Source organism: Saccopteryx bilineata, chromosome 2 (genome assembly GCF_036850765.1).
Source record: "Saccopteryx bilineata isolate mSacBil1 chromosome 2, mSacBil1_pri_phased_curated, whole genome shotgun sequence".
NCBI classification, from domain to species: domain Eukaryota; kingdom Metazoa; phylum Chordata; class Mammalia; order Chiroptera; family Emballonuridae; genus Saccopteryx; species Saccopteryx bilineata.
The window spans coordinates 25,441,119-25,463,486 of record NC_089491.1 but is presented as its reverse complement, the minus strand read 5'-3'; the positions used below and the strand labels follow the sequence as shown (position 1 = coordinate 25,463,486).

At 39.8% G+C, this 22,368-nt stretch overlaps 1 protein-coding gene across 2 annotated transcripts in view; it reads right to left on the bottom strand.

The window, feature by feature from the left end:
* TMEM245 (transmembrane protein 245) overlaps positions 1-22,368 on the bottom strand; it is an 84,327-nt gene that overhangs the window by 42,132 nt on the left and 19,827 nt on the right. Inside the window, exons 4-8 of one of the 2 annotated variants that reach the window (XM_066256576.1) lie at positions 17,663-17,779; positions 14,699-14,917; positions 11,585-11,754; positions 8,346-8,369; positions 2,672-2,776 (exon numbers count right to left, since the gene is read on the bottom strand). In XM_066256576.1, the coding sequence (XP_066112673.1) occupies positions 2,672-2,776; positions 8,346-8,369; positions 11,585-11,754; positions 14,699-14,917; positions 17,663-17,779 (635 nt within the window). The remainder of the gene's footprint in view (positions 1-2,671; positions 2,777-8,345; positions 8,370-11,584; positions 11,755-14,698; positions 14,918-17,662; positions 17,780-22,368) is intronic. The other variant, XM_066256577.1, reaches the window with a different exon arrangement.

Genomic DNA, 22,368 nt, shown 5'->3' with positions numbered 1-22,368 from the left:
CACACAGGATGTCCTGATCAGGACATCCAGGTTCAATTCCTGATCATCTGCTTCCCCGCACTCCGCCTCTCCTTCTCTCCCTCTTCCCCTCCCACAGCCAGTGGCTCAACTGGTTCAACCGTGGTCCTGGGAGCTGAGGATAGCTCAGCTGGTCTGAGCCTGTCAGATTCAAGTGCTAAAAACACTTTGGTATTAGAGTATCGGCCCCAGACGGGATTACTGGGTGCATCTCAGTCAGGGCGAATGCAAGATTCTGTCTCACTATCTCCCCTCCTCTCACTTCAGAAAAAGGAAAAAAAAAGAAAAGAAAGCCACAAACATCCTGTTTTTACTAGGTAGTAGTGTTTCATGAGCAAATACTCCTCAATCTGTTGCTTAACTGGTCATTTTCCAGTGCTCTGACACAGTGTTTTAAAAAATCTTTATTCTGTTTTATTCTAGCTTTCTGTAGACAGCAATTACCTGAGACCTTCACCTTGCTCTTACCCTATGATTTATTAGGAAGATGGACCCAAAATAAATCCTCTAATAAACTGGATTTTGATACAAAAGAAAGAAAGTAGTCAAGATGACCCTGAGGCTTTTCACCTGAGCAAGGAGACTGGAGTGGTCATTTCCTACATGGGAAGACTCTGAGGAGCACAGACAAGCGAGGCAAGGTCTGAAATTCAGTTCTGACATGCCGAATTTGAGATGTCTATTAGACGTTCACATATACATCGTCATGCCAATGATTCCTTTACTGGCTGGGAGAAGAGACTACTAGATAACCCATAAGTTTCCTTCAAAAGCTCAGTCTGAATGAGTCCTAGAGGACAATGAAGCGGATCAGTACACATGTTATCAAAGTTCCGGGAAGCAAAAGCTCTCTGAATAGAATGAGCAAGGAAAAAAACTTGAAAGATGAACTAATTGAGATGGGTGGCAAGAAGACTCCATGAAAGGGGACAAAGAGAAAAAATTAGAAGACAAGTAGGAGAAAGAGAAGGAGGAAAAACGGAAGGCCACACTGGTTTCTCTAAGAACAAGAATGGAAGATAAAATTGTACAGCAACAGGTGAAGGTAAAATATGACCCAAACACAGGTCTCTAAACAAATTTGTACAGTCTATATTATATAAGTGACTACACATGATTAATATGCAAAGAACAGATAGGAACTATGAAGATGGAAACAGAGGTACTGAGAGCAAGCTTTGAGCAAATGGTAAGGCCTGACCTGTGGTGGCGCAGTGGATAAAGCATCGACTTGGAAATGCTGAGGTCGCCGGTTCAAAACCCTGGGCTTGCCTGGTCAAGGCACATATGGGAGTTGATGCTTCCAGCTCCTCCCCCCTTCTCTCTATCTGTCTCTCCCTCTCCTCTCTAAAATGAATAAAGGAAAAAAAAAGAAAAGAAAAGAAAAAGTATGGTCCCAGCCCACAATGTGAGTAGGGCCGAACCAGGCAATCCCTGGTGTAGCAAGAGCAGTCACAGGCAGGGGAAAAAAAAAAAAAAAAAGGTAAGACTAAGGGCTTATTAAGGCTAAGAATGACAGAGAATTGGATGTCCAAGTAGAGATGTTATGTAGCAAAAAGCAATGCAATCCTTTACCAAATAGCTGCATATTAGGTTATCAATAACAGTTACTATTATATTTCTATTATACTTTATAAAATTTTTCATATCCATGATTGCATGTCAGCTTTACAATTCCTTGAAAACAGTATATCAAAACCCGGAATGCAGAGTTCAGCAAAGTTAGATACAACTAAAGATTAAAATACACTATAGAAAACAGAAAAACAAAGTCAGCAAGAGACATCATTGGAGAGAAACTTTTAGCTGCACTTGAGAGAATGATTTTCTTTGATGCTATAGTTATAAATTTATGTATTTTTTTAAATACATAAAAAAGGGGTGCTAAGAACTGAATGTATTCCTCCAAATTCATATGCAGAAATCCTAACCTCCAATGTGATGGTTAAGAGGTGGGGCCCCTGGGAAGAAATTAGATCACGAGGGTAGAGCCTTGATGAACAAGGTTAGTGCCCTTATAAGTGCACAGGAGAGAAATAACTTTCTCTCTGCCAAGAATATAAAGCGAAGACAGACAACTGTAAACCAGGAAGAAAGCCTTCACCAAGAAGTCAACAATGCTGGCACCTGATCTGGGGCTTCCGCCTCCAGAACTGTGAGAAAGAAATATTTCCTGTTCAAGCAATCTAGTCTATGACATTCTGTAATAGCAGTCTGAACAAAGAAGAGGGAGAGGAAGTATTAGCTGGAAGGACTTGGAGAGCGAGAAATCAAGATCCCATGGTCTATCAGCAGAAAGACCAATGAGACAAGAAGGGAAGGAGTTCGTCAAAAAATTCTGATCCAGTAAACAGTACTAACCAGTTTAGGGGTCGTAAGACCAGGTCATAGTTTTCCTATTGACAGAAGAAGCTACTTGTTACTCTATCTCAATTTTTTCTCATGCATTTACCTCTGAGGATTTTGATGATAATAAATGCATGCAAAAAAAATATACTAGGCAAAACCAGGAATAAAAAAATGATAAATGTTTTAGCTGTTATACATATGTACAAGCAAAGTAACATTTTCAGTACTGTTTCTCCCTGCTTCTTATCCTTATTACAACTCTAACAAGAGGTCAGTAATGGTAATAGTAATTACTGTACTCTACCTTTGCAGTCAGGAGTAGGGCTAAAAGAAGGGTTCCTATCACTAACAAAAATATGATGAAAATGCTAATTATTTTGTCTAACATCTTCTCCAACCAGACGATCATCTGCACAGAAATGAAAAAGAGAATTACTCAGCTGTAAAGTACAACTTAATAAATACAAGAAAAAACAAAACAGAAAACACATAAGCATTCAAATATAATGAAGACAAAACAGAATATTCAGCATTGCAAAGCAAATTATGCAAATAATGACTAAAGCAGTGAAATCTATAAGCAACTTCACAAAACTAAGTAACAGTATTAACTGCTGTTACATAGTTTATTATTGCCAATTCTAAGAAAAAGCAATGGATCTGAGCATAACCTTTATGTTTGAATTCTCATTCTATGGTAATTTACATTTCAAATGATAATTTATAATCTGGAAAATAGTCTAAAGAAAAGAATGACAATCCACTGACCTCAAATCTTATGAAATTTTACTGTCAATTAGCAAATATAGGTGACTTCAGAAAAAGTATACCTCTTATAAAACAAGTATGTCTTAAATTATACATAGTAATACAGGAGCAGATTAAAATAGAACTACTTTCAATATACGGTTTTTTTTCTATGATGTCATTAGGGTTATAAAAACTAATTATAAAAACCTAATGTTAAAATAATGATAAATACCAATTTCAGAACAATGGTCACTCTGGGTGGGAAAAGGATCAGGGAAGGATACAAAATGGACTTTAATTATATAAGTAATGTATCAAGCTGGAGGGGAGGGGAGGCATATGGGTTCTTTACATCTTTTAATATTTAAAATAATTCATAATAAAATACTTTAAAAATCTCATTCAACTGCAAATTTCTATTCTTTTAAACACATTAGCTTTACAAGACAAATTATAATTGACTACAAATAAAAAGTAGTCATTAATATAGTGGTTATTCCTTAATCATTAATTAAAATTACGCTCTCCTAAATGCTCTTTGACATTCCATTTTGAGTATAACTTCTCTCATTTTTCAATCACAAATACTGACATATAAATTTTTCTTATTTTCAGAATGTATCAATCTGTTAGATCTGTAGAATTCCTGCCATCCAAAACTATTATTCAACATTTCAAAAATACAATCAATTAGACTGATAACTGTTGAAACATAACATGTACTCCTCAATTCCAAGGTGAGCTACAATATTATAGAATAAGTTCTTCTTAACTTAAAATCTGAAATATTCTTTCCAAACAATGAGTTAAAATCCAAAAGATAAAAATGGTAATTTATAAAAAAAAATGACTTCTAAAACATTTATTTTCCACCCTTTTCTTTCACGAATGATACTGTCACTCAGAGGTCAATGCTACAGTAAACTCTAAGATGAAAAGTTCACCTTCTTTCTTGACAATTACAGCTTCAAACAGAAGAGTTAATTTTCAGTGCATGCTACCAAGCATTGAAGACAATGCAGAGTTAAAAAAATAATAACTGGTTTCTAAGATATGGAAGGTCAGATGTCATATTTTGAATGTAAGTTCTAAAATCAAAGAACTGAAAAGTTTTACCATCAGAAACCAACTCTACACCTAGTTCTTGAGACAACTTTCTGAAGAGGAGTTAATGTTGTATTACTCCTCTTTGTTCTCCAGAATCAAACAGCGCATGGCACATGGTAAAAGCCCAGTTAATATATATCTGAATAGGCAAGAATAAAATAATTTCAGAAATAAGACCAGATTTGTATTCACAATTACAGTTTCTGAAAATAACTTGGGAATCTCAGTATTTTTTTCAGAAGTCATATCCTAAAATGTACTTTTTAACATTAATGATGCTCTATTTATAAACATATATATCTAAATTTGTGTCTGCATAAATTTATGTTAAATTTAACATATAAAATGTAATATTCACAAACACATTATGTACATCAACATCACAAAATCAAATGTTATGTTTTTAAATGCAAGTAAAATTTTCCTATGACAAGCTATATAATTAAGGGTTAGAAAAAATCCACACTAAGGGTCACCTAGATAAAAATGTACATTCGAGGAATAACAGTAAGAGTTAATATTTCATTTAAAATTTAAAATGAATAAAATCAATATATAAGCTAAAAATGTTAGGAGAATTTCTAGCCCCATTATGGCTGGCTGAGATTTAAAAAAAAAAATGAAAGGACAAAAATAGCAACAGCAAAAGAGGGACAAAAGTGGGAAAGACAGGTCGACAGTGGTAGAGCATTGACCTGGCATGTGAAGTCCTGGGTTCGATTCCCCACCAGGGCACACAGATTCCCCACCAGGGCACACAGGAGTGACCATCTGCTTCTCCTCCCCTTCCCTGCACCTTCTCTCTCTCTCTCTCTCTCTCTCTCTCTCTCTCTCTCTCTCTCTCTCTCGTCCTCTCCTGTAGCCATGGCTGGATTGATTTGCCGTGGAGCCTCCACCTCAGATGCTAAAAAGAACTCGGTTGTAAGCATGGCCCCAGATGGGCAGAGGACTGTCCCCAGACGGGGATAGCTGGGTAGAACCCAGTTGGGGCACATGTGGTAGTCTATCTCTCATCCTCTCATTTAAATAAAAAAAAAAAATTAGAGTGGTAAAGACTTATTAAAGAATAAAGGGAGATAGAAAAAGTCAAGAAAAGAGGAGAAATAGGGAGGGGAGAGCTGGTATGTAGAACTAAGGACCAAAGGAGGAGAAAAACAAAATGGAGAGAAAATTTATAAGAAAAAGAATTTCCTGAAAGAGTGAATGGAACAAGATACACAAGGAAACAGGAAGTCAGAGACACAGAAACAGAAAAACAAACAGGAAGTAATGGAGAAGGGGAAGCTGGAGGAGAGAACCTGGAAGGGGGTGCAGTTCCCCAAGGCTGATCCTGGCCTGTGCTCTGCTTTGGGCAAAGGACACTATACCACCTGTCACCCCTGCCTTGCTCGTGGAAATCTTATAGTCCCTAGAAATTTCCCCAATCTTCTGTGCTGTGAGAAATTAGTTTTTAAATTTTATTTTCTAAAAAGGGGAGAAAATTTTTTTTTGAGAGGAGAAATTTTAAAATGACACTCTGAATGCTTCAAGTATAAAAACTTAAAAGATGTTGGTAAATTTATAGCTACCTAAAATGACACTCAAACTTCTAAACTCACTGGCCTTATTTATCAAGCTATTGAAAAAGTATCATGCCACTACTTAGTTATCTATTCTATCATAAATGTAGACTTATAGGCTTTTATTTTGCTTCCCCCCCCCCCAAATTCTAGGTGAGTCTTACTGCATAAAATCAGTATTAAGAAATACAGAGTCTGACCAGGTGGTGGTGCAGTGGATAGAGTGTCAGACTGGGACACAGAGGATCCAGGTTCAAAATCCTGGTCACTGGCTTGAGCACGGGCTCATCTGGTTTGAGCAAGGCTCACCAGCGTAAGCTCAAGGTTGCTGGCTTGAGCAAGGGGTCACTAGGTCTGCTGTAGCCCCCTGGTCAAGGCACATATCAGAAAGCAATCAATGAACAACTAAGGTGCCGCAATGAAGAACAGGTGCTTCTCATCTCTCTCCCTTCCTGTCTGTCTTTCCCTATCTGTCCCTCTCTCTGTCTCTCTGTCACACAAAAAAAAGAAAGAAAAAGAAATGCATAGAACTAACTCTTGAGAAATAGGTTGTAACTTAACTATACATCATGTTCTCTTTCACTCTCACTTCTTTTGGTTTCCTAATTCACTCCACTTGAGCTTGAAATACTATAGTAAATGCCCAATGCTGCAATTTTCTGACCTTGTATGTAAATAATAAAATCTTGGCCCTGGCCAGTTGGCTCAGTGGTAGAGTGTCAGCCCAGCATGTGGATGTCCCAGGTTCGATTCCCGGTCAGCGCACATAGGAGAAGCACCCATCTGCTTCTGCACCCCTCCCCCTTGTGCTTCTCTCTCTCTCTCTCTCTCTCTCTCTCTCTCTCTCTCTCCCCCCATCCCTGCCACTGCAGCCATGGCTTGATTGGAGCGAGCTGGCCCCAGGTGCTTAGGATGGCTCCATGGCCTCCGCCTCAGGTGCTAAGAAGAGCTCGATTGCTGAACAAGGCAACACCCCAGATGGACAGAGCATCACCCCCTAGTGGGCTTGCTGGGTGGATCCCAGTCAGGGCCCATGTGGGAGTCTGTCTGCCTCTTCTCTTCTCACTGAATAAAAAAATAATAATAATAACAATCTTCAGCTTATTTGTATGCTTTTCTGAAGCAAACGCTCTCAGAACTTCAAGAAGTTACTCCAGCTCAACACCAGTGCTGTATCTATGCTACATGGAGTCAGCAAGGAAAAGGAAAGAGGTCTGATCTCTTAGAACTCACTCACTGTGAGCTGTAAATTAGGCTCATCAATTAGCTTTAAATTAGGCTCATTTAGCTTTAAATCAAACTAAACTTAGTGACTTTACGTCTCCTTTCTCTCATCTTTTGAGGAAAATTTCATTTCAATATACATATACAAATTAGGAAACTACATTAAACCACCTACTTCGAGCAAAATAATAAAATGTGACTTATGTTTGCAGCACTATCATCTGCCAAGGATTAAACGTATTTAGTTATAACAGTTTTATAGGAAATGAAAATATGCACAACCATATGTGCGTGTATGTGCGTGTGTGTGTATACACAGTGGTGGTGGTGGTGGTGAGTCTATTTATAGTTTATACCATGGTTATTTTCAATCCAAAGTTTAAAACTTTAGGTGTTGTCAGTCTCTCCTTTCCTGTTTCAACAGAATAAAATCCTAATTTCTCCATATAAAAGTGCCATTTTGATTTATTTCGAAGAAGTACCACATCTTTCTTAAAGCCTGTGTTAATATTTTCACTGAAAATTTTGAGTCTTATTGTGTTTAAACACAATACATGCAAATGATGTCACTTCTTGTTATCTGTCCTAGGGACTTAATGAAATTAAGTCTAGAACTGCTATATACAGATGATATGTTAGAGACATAGCACTCCTAATATATCTGGTATCTGAATTAGCCTTTATTGAAGTTATTAAAAATATACCATAATCATCCCAAGTCAATCATGTGAATCATTTACCAAAGACACAATCAATCTCTTGGCAAATACATAAAAGGAGGTGTCACAGGTCATGACTACCACCTTTATAAATTAAAAATAAAATCTCAGAATACTAGTCATAAAAAAAAGACAATACTTAAATTTATCAGCCTAGAGAACTTCACAAAATACTTCACATTTTTATCTTTTTGGAACTTTCTTGTGTCACTTAGAGAAAAATTAGCAACCAAGAATTCCCTTCCTCTATAGTAACCATCGCCCATGTGCTCTTACACACCACAGGAGACTGCAGGGTCGGGCTGAGCCATGTTACAGAGCGAAAAAGAAAAAAAAAGAAAAGAAAAAAAATCGCAGTACACAAAACGGCTACACAACAGAACTTCGTACACACACCTGAGCAAGGAGGTACCACCACTATCCTGAATAAAACAGCTTTGGGTTCTCAGCAAACCATACTGTGACCGTGTCAATGCTTCATGACCTTCCATAGCTTATAATCAGAACTTTAATAACAAAAACTTAGTCAGACATACGGACAGAAACAGAGTGAGAACAGGGGTACGGGGAGAAGTTACAGAATTGGACAGTAAAAACCAACATCCTTGGGTTCATTTACCTTCTTATTTAGCCAGTGCCAGAGCTTGAGGATGGGGGGAGGGGAGGTGAGAAAGAGGAGATAAGAACAGTGGAATATCATTAGAGAATGCAATAACAGTATGAAAAGAAAAGAAAGTCACTGAGCACGAGGAGGAAATTATTCCAGACAAAAGAAAAACCAGGAAAAAAAACTGTAATGCCTTAACGAAGTTATAAAACTGAGTGAGTGTGACATTCTTGCAAGCTATGTCATGATTATAATAATGATCACCACAGGCTCTGCAGGCAAATCGACAATGAAGAACACATAAAAGACCCTGGAAGTGTGCACCCTTCCATACCAAAGTCTAAAGATCAGAGTAATAATTAAGACCTTTTCACAGACCATGCACCAAAAGGAATCTTCGTCCCTGTACAAACCAATTTATATTTTTATATTACATTTACATTGAACTTTGCGGGTGCACCTTTATAGTATTAGTTATTTCACATTTTTTATAGAATAAAACATTTCAGTGCTCAATTTAAACAGAGGACAGCTGGCCAAAAAGCAGGCATAGCTAAAATTCTGTTTCTATTTGGTGAATTTCTTTCTATCCCAATTTTTCAGGCACACATTTTTCTACAGTATATAATATCTGGCCCCCTCCCATAAATTTACCTCCTCTAAATCTCACAATATTTAGCATTATAATAACTAATGCTAATTAGCAGATACATAACAATGTAAAAATCGGTAAACATAGGATTTAGGGCAGTATTAGTACTAAAGTATAAAGGCTAATAAAAAGAATAATTTCATCAGTGACTGTAAAGGCTCTCTGCAGAGTTCTCCCTGAAGTACACCCAAAGTATATTTAGATACATACTTCAAACAATCTCCAGTCAATGGTTCATTTCAAAAACACTGGTCCAATCAAGTAAAACTTAACAGAAACAAAATAAAAAAAAATAAAAAATATAAAAAAACTTAACAGAAACATGAAATACAGATTTATTCCCCAAAGCCACAGCCCAAATTACTATACTAGGAAGAATATAATTTTGGCATTAATTATAATTAAATAAATATAAATTTGCAACAACCATTTTTTCTACTTGTTTTACATAGCAGAAAATAGTTTTATTCATGTTACTGTCTCTCCTTCCTGAATAACAGATTGGAATACAAATTGGAATAAAATGACAAATATTTACAAGCCTACCCCATAACAAATACTTTTTAATGCCCCAGAACTTTAGCTAACACAACTGTACAGTGTTCCTAAATCAAATGTTCCTGAAAAGAGGATTCGGTCTCTCTCTATCTCTCTGACCGTGGAGAAACGAAGACGTTACCTGAACGTAAGAGTTATACTCATTAAACACCTTGAAGTGCTAAATCTGCTTCACCCCAAGATGAGGGAGATGTGAGAACTATGTTGAATTCTATGCAAAGTCTTAGTTTCCTTCTTATTTAAATGTTGAAAAAATTAATAATACAAATAGGCATATTAAAGAAGAAAAATATAGACAATAAGCATGTAAGAGGATAGTCAGCCTCGTGTTTATTTTTTAAAGTTTCAGATTAAAACAATCCCAAGCTACTACTTCTTGTGAAACTAAGAAGGCCTTTTGTGACACTGCCATGGTCCTTTCAAGGGCTCAAGGAAATAGGTGTTCTCACATGTTACACTGATGGGAACTGACACTGGTAAATTTTCTAGAAAAGAGTCAGAGAATCTGCAAGAGAATGAATCCCCCCTGCTTCTCCTTTGACCCAGGATATTTTATTATGCAATTAAAAGATTTACTTCCACCCCCTACATGCACTCCAGATATATTCTCATCTATATTTACATAGGCTTCACCCAACAGTATTTCTCAACCTTAAGTCATGAATAGACCTGTTAAAGGAAGAAGTTACCAGCCTCCATGACAAAGGCCAGCTCACACAGCATGGCACACAAAAAGACCGCCTTGATCCAAACTCACCTGACTCTCCAGGCTTACCTCCCACTAATCACCATTTCGCATATCCCAGCCATGACCCTTTCTTGGCATTCCCTCAGAATTCACACTGGAAGGCTCTGGGCCTTGGCACTGCTCCATCCATGCCCTTCTTGCCATGCCTACTTAATGAACTCCTACTTGTGCTTCAAACTTTGCCCTGGCGTCACTTCCCCTACAAAACTGCCCCTCACCCACTGCCTCACCAACAGCGAGTAATTTTTTGCTCAGTACTACCACTGTATCCTTGGCATACTCTTCCTCCAACACTATAACAGCTAACACTTACATAGAGCTTACCATGTACCAGGCCCTGATCTAGGAACTGTACACAAATATTAACTCATTTAATACTCACAAACCAATCTATGAGACACATGCTCTTACCCTCAATGAACTAATAACAAAGGTACAGAAAAGTTAAGGAACTCATCCAAGGTCACACAGCTAATAAGCAGCTGAACTGGGATCTAAAATCAGATTTTGGATTCACTGTCCAAGCTCTTAACCACTAAGCCTCTGAATCCAACCACTGCTCTGAATTTTAACTACTGCTTTCTCTCCCTAAACAGAGCGTCTGCACCTGACCGAGAGTGGCACAATGAACAGAGTGTCAACCTGAGATGCTGAGGTCCCAGGTTCAAAACCCTGAGTTTGCCAGCTTGAACATGGGCTCATCTGACTTGAGCACAAGCTCACCAGCTTGAGCGCAGGATCACCAACATGATCCCATGGTCGCTGGCTTGAGTGTCACTGGCTCGGCTGGAGCTCCTGACTCTGGGCACTTATGAGAGGTAATCAGTGAACAACTAAAGTGAAGCAACTATGAGTTGAAGCTTCTCATCTCTCTCTCTTCCTGTCTTTCTCTCTCTCTTGCAAAAAATAACAAAAGCAAACAAACAAAAACCCAGAGCTTCTGCATCTGGTTTTCCATGATTCACCTGTACATCTCTAGGACTCAGCACAGTAAGTGAGACGGGAATTATTCCAAGAATATTTACTGAACTGAGAGCTACTACCTGGCTATATAATTTTTAGGCAAGTCACTTAACCCCTCTGAAATTCAATTTGTTCCTTATAATTATTTAAACTAAATATATCTTATCCTTGTATAAATCATAATTATAAACTTTAAATTTTATCATAGAAATAGATTTTATGTGTTGTCAACAATTACAGTATAAACACTAAATACTATGAAAAGGAATGTTTCACAAAATGAAATATATAAACTCCATTAAAACAGCCCCAATTCTCAAAATACAATACCTTGCTATCAACTTTTAACAAGAATTTCCCAAGCCCGATGATTGGCCACGGTGCTAGCGCCCCCTGCCGCTCCCTCAGGAAGTGCTCCACGACCTGCCACCACACGCAGCAGCGTTTCTCCAGGAAGTCCACAACTCCAAAGTGGATGATCAGCTTTTTGAGTACCCAGACTATGAAAAAGACCAGAAATACATGTACGGACAAAATATAGATTACAAAGTTATAATGGGAAAACATCCTTTAGTTTCATGTGACCTTTCTAAAACAGTAGTGCTGGTATGAAAATAAAGAAAATTTTAAAAAAGGAGAGGGGAAAGGAAGTAAGTTCAAGGTGTTCCCAATAGATGGTTTTGGGACAAACAACTTTCACACAATCCCCACTTGTCCATGTACTTACTACCTTCCTGTGGAGTCTGAACCCCCGAAGCAGTCGGGGATTCTTCTGTAGCCTATCTAAACAGAAGAGACTCTGACCATGAAGATTTCAGTGACTGCAGCCCAGGCCTCTCATACCTGATCCCTTCTGGGGACTCCAACATGTTCTAATCTCCTGGGTTATTACAGCTGCTACTGCCAAATTCTGATGGTTTCTTTAGATTTCTTTTTATTATGTGTAGTGACCAAAAAGTAAAAGTGTTTCACATGCATCATGATTTTATATCACTGCAGGTGACGTTTTCACTTATGTTCCTATTTCTCTACTTGATGTTGCTCTATACATCTGCCTCTGGTACCAGGGCTCAGTAGAGAAGCAGGCTAGATATAAACAGGGCTTACAAACGGCTCCTGAGGCTGGACACTGCACACCTTCAGGGACCATACACAGACCACAATATGAATGTGCCCCTCTGCAGTTAGGCAATGTGGTGGTGGCCCTTCAAGCAGGGGCCAAGCTTCCTGTTAAAGGCCAACTAAGAAGGTGGTGGGATGAGAAGGAAGTGTGTGAGCCCTGGCTGGTTGGGTCAGTGGTAGAGCATTGGCCTGGCATGCAGGAGTCCCGGGTTCGATTCCCGGCCAGGGCACACACCCCTCCCCCTCTCCTTCCTCTCTGTCTCTCTCTTCCCCTCCCGCAGCTAAGGCTCCATTGGAGCAAAGGTGGCCCGGATGCTGAGGATGGCTCCATGGCCTCTGCCTCAGGTGCTAGAATGGCTCTGGTTGCAACAGAGCAACGCCCCAGATGGGCAAGCCATCGCCCCTGCTGGGCATGCCAGGTGGATCCCGGTTGGGCGCATGCGGGAGTCTGTCTGACTGCCTCCCCGTTTCCAACATCAGAAAAATACAAAAAAAAAAAAAGAGAGAGAGAGAGAGAGAAGGAAGTGTGACTTACCTGTGAAGGGAGGAGTGTGACTTACCTGTGAGGGTTGCCTCAGAGTTTGGACAACTGATCCAAACACTATACTTCCCTATCGCCAGAAATCTCTAATGCTTCATTATTTTCTACTTTGAACTATGAGCTGAGTGTGTGCCATACCAGTTCAACAATTCCTTCCTTAGCATTTTTAAATCTCTAGAGAGGTCCTAGAAAAGCTCCTGCAGTCCAGGGTATGGATAGGCTGTAGAAACCTGCTGGGGTCCCCCTGTTCACAGCCTGCTCTCCCAAGGCCATGTCAAATTCCTATGATGGCCTGACGGTTAAGAAGTGACCAGGACAAAAGTAACTCCTGCTAATAACCTTGAAGAAAACAGGGGGTTCCAACAGTACCTGACGTGATTTGCCAACATAAAAGAAATCATCTGGCAAAACCAAAAAAGTAGGGAATAACCCAGAAGAGCAATTTAAACAGTCACCAGCATTTCTATAAATTCCTCCATAAAAAGCATGGCTGTGGTACGCATTCTGTGACTTGATCACAACTGTCCTTGCTCCAACTGCCAAACAGAAGTTTTGCTTGAGGATGCAAGATGATACAAACTTTAACCACCTATTGTCCCTAAAGACAGACACTATACAGAGTTCTGGTCATAACACATCTTTAAAGAAATGGTAACTATTTAATGAACTGTCCAATTTAATGAGAATAGTAAGTTTGAAAACTAATGGCCTAGAAGGTAAATGGCCCAATAAGTTTAGACCACCATAGAAAACAGGCTTCCAATAATCTGATGATGTTTAATTAAATAGTGAAAAACTTTGATAAAGAAGACAAGGAGGCCTGACCTGTGGTGGCGCAGTGGATAAAGCGTCGACCTGGAAATGCTGAGGTCGCAGGTTCGAAACCCTGGGCTTGCCTGGTCAAGGCACATATGGGAGTTGATGCTTCCAGCTCCTCCCCCCTTCTCTCTGTCTCTCTCTCCTCTCCCCCCCCTCCTCTCTAAAAAAATGAATAAATAAAAAAAAAAAAAGTTTATAAAAAAAAAAAAAAAAAAAGAAGACAAGGACAAATCATATTTAGGAGGCATCTTAATGGCAGGATCCCAAGCATTAACTGAGAACTGAATCAATTTGGCAAAGACTGTGACAACAATAAGAAGAAAGGCCAAACAACCAACAAAGTATAAAACACTCTTGTACAATGCGCCTAAGTCAGATAAAACTCTTCCTTACTCTTGTCAGGATTAAAAGATGCCTTAAGAGAAAATCAACAAAACAGAGCCGGGCCTTAAATTATCATGATATTCACGTACAAAGACATAGTTCAATGATTTATGAAAAGATTCTATTTTACTATCATACATATATTTTAATTTTCTGTCAAACAGGAAAACAATTATGATTTTGCCTACATACAGTTCTCAAAACCTACATTTCCACGGAACTAAAAATGCAATGAAAAAAGCACTTCACTAAGGGCAGCTCTCAAATTTCGGTCATCAAGCCTGAAACCCAGGCTGTTAACACGCTCCTCCACAAGATCACGGGCGGCTGAACAGGCACCTCCTCATGTGGCATGATCAGGCTGTAATGCCATGGAATACTGTAAGAGGCTAAACACATTTTTGAGCTTGAAAGAGAAATAGTCAAGAAGAACCAAGCAATCTATTTCCAAAATAATGTTTATTACTTAAATGCAAACATACCACCATTTAATTTTAAGAGAGTAAAATTATCCCAAGTATTCAAATCTGAAAGTAAAAGAAAAAAGTGTCAACGGTGAGATCTCAATGGACCGTTACCTGCAATGGGCACAGGCAGCAGCTGCACAATCCACAGGTTCAGCCAGAGCTGGACCGCAACGATGGCCCAGCCGAGAGCCACAAAGTAGACGTCGCTGGTTCTCTTCTTTCTAAGGAACGTCCCCATCTCAGGCCTCTGTCGGCCCAGTGGGGGCGAAGGGGAGGAGGGTGAAGGGGAGGACAGCGATGCTGGCGGGGGTTCTCCTCCGTCTGTGGCTTCTGAAGGGGGAAAAAGTTACCTAGCATCTTCATTCACATCAGTGAACAGTCTCACAGAGTAATTTGCTAAGCTACTCTCATTTAAGCCTTTGATATGTACTCTGATGGTATGATGACACTGGGTTAAAAAAAACACACGATTTGGATATATGTTTGCAAATGGGCTGAAAAATACGTGATGAATTAACACTTCCGACAGCGTTGAAAACTAGGGAGGTTAATTAAATTTGTTGGGAGGGTGGGAGGGTTGAGTATGGGAAATATTTTAATTTTTACTTTATATACTTTATTCTGTTCAAGCTTTTTATGACATATATCTTTATTAATATAGACATCATTTAAACAAAAAACTAAAACTATCTAACAAAACAGCTGAAAATTATAATTAGTCCATGAAAATTATTCAAACCACATAAAGCAACAAACATTAACAATAGTAAAATTCCTAGATTTAAAAATTTCTCCCTTGTGATATAATTTTAGATGCATTGATACATATTTCTGACACAATGTGGCTTTTCACTGTCATTTCACCTAAAATGGAGCCTAGTACTCTTACAGGAAACCCAGGGCTCTGAAACATGTGCTTCTCTTAGGATGAGATATAAAACAAGGTTGCTGGTGGTGAGGAATTCTCCAAGAAAGGAAATCACAATGCATTATTTCACATAAGGCACTATTTTCTAATAATGCAACCACTATGTTACATTTTAATATAGGGTTATATTATTTCTACTTCCTAGTTTTACCAAAATATATCCTATATATCAGAAATTATGTAACTAATAAAGCAATATTACTCAATATATACCATGATGATAGATGGTAAGAACTTAAAACGTGTCTTTTGTCTGCCATAAATAAGTTAATGACAAAAGTATATCACATTTCAGAAAGTGTCGAAAAAAAAGATAAGAAACCACACCACCCACAGTCCAGCGCCCTCTCCGCCTCGGGCTTTATAGTCTTACACAGTTGTATCGTGCTCCCCTACCCTTGTCCACTTTCTCCCTTCAGGGGAATATCAGCCTCAGGAGAGCTAAGACCTGGTCTGTCTTGTTCTCCCACTGACTTCCTAGCACATGGCATGCTACCTGACATATAGCAGGTATTCACTAAATATTTATTGAAAGAACACCTTCTCTGTTATTTCAAAACTTTCATAAGCAATTACACAGTAGCCCTCTGAGTGCTATATCCTAATTTCCTTAGTGTCCTTTTTAACATTAAATGTTCACCTATGACTAAATTTTTACTACTAATATAACCAGCACCATGGTAAGTCAGCCCCCTCACTGGAACACTGGACACTAAGGTTTGGGCCTAAAGCCCAAGCTAGTTATAATATGCTTTTGTTTCATTTGCTCTCTGAGTAGCTTTCTAACTTGGAAACATGTTGGGGATGTGCACACAGAAGAATATTAAGTCTGTAACCAAAACATCATTCCCTTTCCACTTTGAAAACATGATTCAGTGTGCAATAAAAACAAGCTGTCCTACTACTACTCCAAATGCCTTTTTCTTAGCTTTGAGACTTTTCTACAGTCAGTTCTTTAAGAAGAACTCACTAAAGATATTCCTAAACTCCAAAACCCCTGACACTACTAGACCTGCTGGCAAAAGCAAAGGCGCCTTTCACATTTGTGAGCTCTGTGTGAGTATGGTGTGACTTTAAAGCTGATACATGGCCCGGCCAGTTGGGCTCAGTGGTAGAGCATCAGCCCAGTGGTGGGAGTTCTGGGCTCGATTCTGGTCAGGGCACAAAGGAGAAGCAACCATTTGCTTCTCTACCTCTCCCCATCCCTCTTCTTAATCTTACCCCCCCACCCCATCACTTCCCCTCCCACAGCCATGGCTCAACTGGTTTGAGTACATTGAGGTTGTCTACCTGGAGCCTCTGCTTCAGGAGCCTCTCTGCCTTAGGTGCTAAAAATAGCTTGGTTGCTACATGGTCCCAGATGGGCAGAACATCCACCCCAGATGGCAGTTGCTGGGTGGATCCCAGATGGGTGCATGCAGAAGTTTGTCTCTCTATCTCCCCCATTTAGCTTGGAAAGAAGATAGATAGATGATAGATAGATAGATAGATAGATAGATAGATAGATAGATAGATAGATAAAGTAAAGCTGACTTAAATCTACCCACTGGATCTCACAGAAATGCTGAATCCAGAACCACCAGAGGGTCCACTTTCAGGGGAACAGGCCAGGTATTAACAGCATTAGCAATGTACAGCAAATTCTGGGAAGCAAGAAATGCCAGAGAACTGGATGACTAGGAAATGGAAAATCAAAGCCAAAAGGAAGATTTGCAGAAAGGGAAACACCACCAAAAAAAGCAACATAAGAAGTGACAGCAGAACAGAGCAACAGAGAATTAACAGCCGTAGAAGAAATGAGAATTCAGAATGAAGTGGAGGAAACATGGACAAGGGTGAACAGGGCAGTGAGAAATGGAAAACAGTACAAAAGTAAGGTGAGAAATAACAACAGAAAAAGAATTTTTAAAAAAGGGAAAGAATTAAGAATCAAGATAAGAAAACTAAGAAGATAATAATTAAATGTATGAGAAAGTGGTATGTGCAAACAAAGGTGAGGGAAAAAATGTAAAAATAAAACTCAAGGAGAAAAATGAAGGACAAATAAGAAGCAGTTTGTAATGCTAGTGTCTTTCTTAATTTTGTAGTCTATGTATACTTGATTTTCCAGGAGGATGTGGAAGGCACTCCTTCGTTAGGTCAGTCACCTGCAGGCTGAGTCGAGGGCTGGTCCTCAGTGCTCGATTCGTACCCTGTGATGGAGATAGCCAAGGTTGCCAGAGTAGAAGCAGCCATAGAGATAACTTGTCCGGGTAACTCTGCCCCTGTAAAGCAAGCATGCATTTTTAAAACTTTTTAAAGCAGATGAATAAAGTTGAATAACTTGCAAATGGAAACACAGTCCTAAGTTTACAACAGCAATAAATAAAATGATTATTAATGGCCCATAGACCAGTGGTTACTTGCCGAGGGAGAATGCTTAAGAATCAATAGAAAAGTTTGCTAAAAATGCAGGTTCCTAGACTCTATCTTCCTCAACTGATACACATGGCAGATAGTGGATATATAAGCATGTGCCATGTTTATGTTTTTTAGCTTCACAGGTTAATTTTAATGCACATTTCTGTTGAAAAACGTTGCCACACCAAGACTATGAGCTTCCTGAATATAGCCTGTCTCGCTCTTCTCTGTATTACTAGCTCATAGTACAGTATGGGATAGTCCATACTTGGTGCTCTCAATTATAACATGCCACAAATGAATATGCAAATATACTGCTCACAAAAATTAGGAGATATTTTAAAATGAACATGAAGCAATAAAATATCCCCTAATTTTTATGAGCAGTATATATGAGTATTTATGCAAAACCATATACATCTATAAAGTACATAATTCAACATAGGCAAAATCTACCACTTAAAAATCTAAAAGAATCACGTTATATGTTCCCAAGTTAAGTTCCCAATAGGAGTACACCAAGATTAACATTTACACTAGACTCAAATAAAAAACTTGCTGGCCAATAAGGTCTGTCTATAATTGTCAGCCTTGAACCCCTTATAGCAGACAGCAGACTAGCTTATACAATACCAGGTCCTAGTATACTTTCCTGCACCCTAGAGACTAGAAAGCTAAAGATTGTATTTCTTGGACTCCCTTGCAGCTAAGATCCCATATGTGATGCAGTTTCTACCAAGCAGGCACACCTGTGCAAGATTTTAAGACCAAAGTGACTCACTGTAATTTGGAAGCCACATAAATGTCAGTCACAGAGATATGTGGCTTTTCCTTAACAGAAGTGCCAGAGGTTCTGCTGTCTGATCTCTAACTTCACAGCAGGCAGCAGCAGCCACGGCACTTCTGCTCCAACAGTTCCTGGTGCCAGCGAGCATTTCTCCTGGCTGCATTACTTCTGCCTGTGTCGGATTTAACCTTAATTGTCTGTTCTTCCCAAAAATTCTATCTGCAAATCAGTCCTCTTTCTATTTAGACGAGCTACCACGGATTCCACTGTCCACAACTAAGAACACTAACCATTCCTAGTTACCAAATCATATACCCACACTCATACACATGGACCTTACTTTTGGCAGGCCAATACTCAATGTGATGACACAGAATTCTGCCAAGCCAATGAATTTCAGCTCCAAATGAACTACACATACCCAATAAATTAAACCTTTACAAACATAACTTTTTCTCAAACTTGCTGATGTCACTAAAATACACAGTAGATATTCAGTGAATCATAGCTAAATCAAGGAAACTATGCAATATCATCCTAGTTAATATATAGCCTAACCAGGCGGTGGTGCAGTGGATAGAGCGTTGGACTGGGATGCAGAGGACCCAGGTTCGAGACCCCGAGGTTGCCAGTTTGAGTGTGGGCTCATCGGGTTTAAGCAAGGCTCACCAGCTTGAGCCCAAGGTTGCTGGCTTGAGCAAGGGGTCACTCAGTCTGTTGTAGCCCCCCAGTCAAGGCACATATGAGAAATCAATGAACAACTAAGGAACTGCAACAAAGAATTGATGTTTCTCATCTCTCTCCCTTCCTGTCTGTCATCCCTATCTGTCCCTCTCTCTGACTCTTTCCGTCTCTGCCACACACACACAAAAAAATTGTGTGTATACGTGTGTGTGTGTGTGTGTGTGTGTAAATAAGTCCACAAGTTTTAGAGTGCCTGGAGAAGAGCTTACAGAAAATCAACAGAGTATATAAAAATTATGAATGTAAGACTTGGAAAATGATCTTATCAAACAGGCTTTTACTGACTTCTATCTCAGTGATATCCAACTCATTTCAAAAACCTCAAGGGTTTGTGCAGGATAATAAACTAGACAGAAACACTCCAGGACTGAGAATCTAGACAAAGTCATGGTACTGGCAAAGAAGTCCCAGCTAAAAATAGGCACATAGACAAAGGAACATAATCTTGGGACCCAAGAACTATAAACAAAAAAACAGAAAGAGCATCCAAAGTTTCAAGTGTCAATCTACCCTGGGGTAGGGCCAGCATTCAGAGGCCCAAATAACAGGGATCTACACAAGTCGAAAGAAGCGGGCTACTGACATTAGCAGCCTAGCTCCAGGGAACAGAAACTCACAGTCCGGCAAATCCATACATATAACAGATCACATGTTCAAATAATATCACTTATTTAGCAATGGACAGAATAACATTTTTTAAAAACCAGGGAATTAAGCAAAGAAAAAATACACTTTAAACACAAACAGCAGTGTGGGGATTGCAGGAGGAGAAGCAAGATGGGAGAGGTGGAGGAGGGTAGCAGGGTACAGATGGAGATGGAGGGAGAACTGACTTGGGGTGGTGAACACAGTGCAACATACAGATGTGGTATAAAATTGTACACCTAAACCTGTATAATTTTTACTAACCAAAGTGACCCCAATAAACTCAGTAATTTTTTTAAATCAGAAGATATATTTTGAATCCAGTCTAAATAAAGAGATTTGATCTACTCTGTTCTCTTTCACGAGGATAGTGGCAGGTGCCAAAAATATATCCAAAGATGCTTACCAGAAAAGCAGGCCCCAGCCCTGGCCAGTTGGCTCAGTGGTAGAGCATCGGCCTGGCGTGCGGAAGTCCCGGGTTCGATTCCTGGCCAGGGCACACAGGAGAGGCGCCCATCTGCCTCTCCACCCCTCCCCCTCTCCTTCCTCTCTGTCTCTCTCTTCCCCTCCCGCAGCCAAGGCTCCATTGGAGCAAAGATGGCCCGGGCACTGGGGATGGCTCCTTGGCCTCTGCCCCAGGTGCTAGAGTGGCTCTAGTCATGACACAGCAACGCCCCGGTTGGGCAGAGCATCGCCCCCTGGTGGGTGTGCCGGGTGGATCCCGGTCGGGCGCATGCGGGAGTCTGTCTGACTGCCTCCCCGTTTCCAGCTTCAGAAAAATACAAAAAAAAAAAAAGAAAAGAAAAGAAAAGCAGGCCCCACACACCAAGGAAAGTCTCCCCAGCAACACAGCTCCCTGTGTCAGAGGCTCGTGTTTCCACTGCTAATGTGGAAAACACATCTCAATGGCTTCTAGTATCACTTCACTGGACTACTGGTCAGTAACAAGGACGTGGCTATGCACCTGTGGGAGTTTCTCTAGGTCTTTTTAACTAGCAGTGTCAGAAATGGGAGGTGAGATATGAGCAGTAAACAATCTAGTTTGTTCCTTTGCCTTTTCCAGAAAATTTGGATTTAACTGGACCAAACTTTTTCACTCATATTGCATGCCCTCCTAAAACGATTAAGGCAACTACCAATCCTTCCTGTGAAGATACTTCCGGTCATTTACAAACGATAACCAATGATAGGAGCAAAGACCCAGCTGTACTTGCCTGTACTTCTTAGGCTGGGTGTCCAAGCTATTCAAGATACACCTGATGTGTTTGCCCAGCTTTTGAAGAAGCATTTGTCGTAGACTAAATAGCTCAGCCTAATTTTCTTCAGCTGTAAAATAAGTATAATATCAATCTCACTGGATTACTAGGAAAATTAAGTAAAGAGTCTAACAGGGCCTTGTCCGTGCTGTCATTACTAACAATAACGCCAGGTTTCCTCTTTCCCCACAGGCTCAGGGAACACATCAAAGCTGGATTCCAGGTTTCTAGCAAGTGAGATTTCTGGGATCCGAGAAACAGACACTGGGTCCCGCAGCTGTGGTAAGCCACAGGGCCATCATAAAGATTGAAGCAGCTCACAACCACACTGAGTTCAAGAGGATCAGCAGTCAGTGCCTTTCCAGGAGGACTGATGCTTGTTCAAGGAGCTTAGTGAAGGGAAAGAACACTGGGCTTAGGGTCAAGGACCTGGGCTTATGTCTCAGCCCCACCAGTCACCTGTAGGACTGTAAGCAAGTCAGTTAATCTCTGGAATGAAATTTCTTCATCTGCAAACTAGAGATAACCATTCCTTAAGGTTTTGGGGTTTATTTGTGGATTTAAAAGAAAGATAGTACATTTAAAAAAGCATGGTAGACACTTAACATTTTTTCCCTACATTATCTTGGGGTCCCAGGAAATTCCAAGAGTTCCCAAGGTCTAAGAGAAAACCACTGAGTAAGGTCCCTGGGTTCAGAAGGAACCTCTAAAACTAACTCAGCAATGATCCAAAAGAAGAGTTTCCTGAACCTAAGTAAACTCATGCCTTGAATTCTGATGAAATCCAAAGGATTAATTCTGTGAATCCTATGAACCACAGATCATAAAAGAGTCCACGGCAGCAAAAGATTCAAAGCTCAGAAGACAGAGAGACAGGTGACTGGGACACAAGCGCAGGTCCTATGATGGGACAGTGGAAATGACAAGGAAGGAACAAGTGCACACGGTGCCCTGGCAGTACAGCGAAGCATTCTAACTACATTACAGTGACACCTACAGGAGGGAAGTGACTGTCACAAAA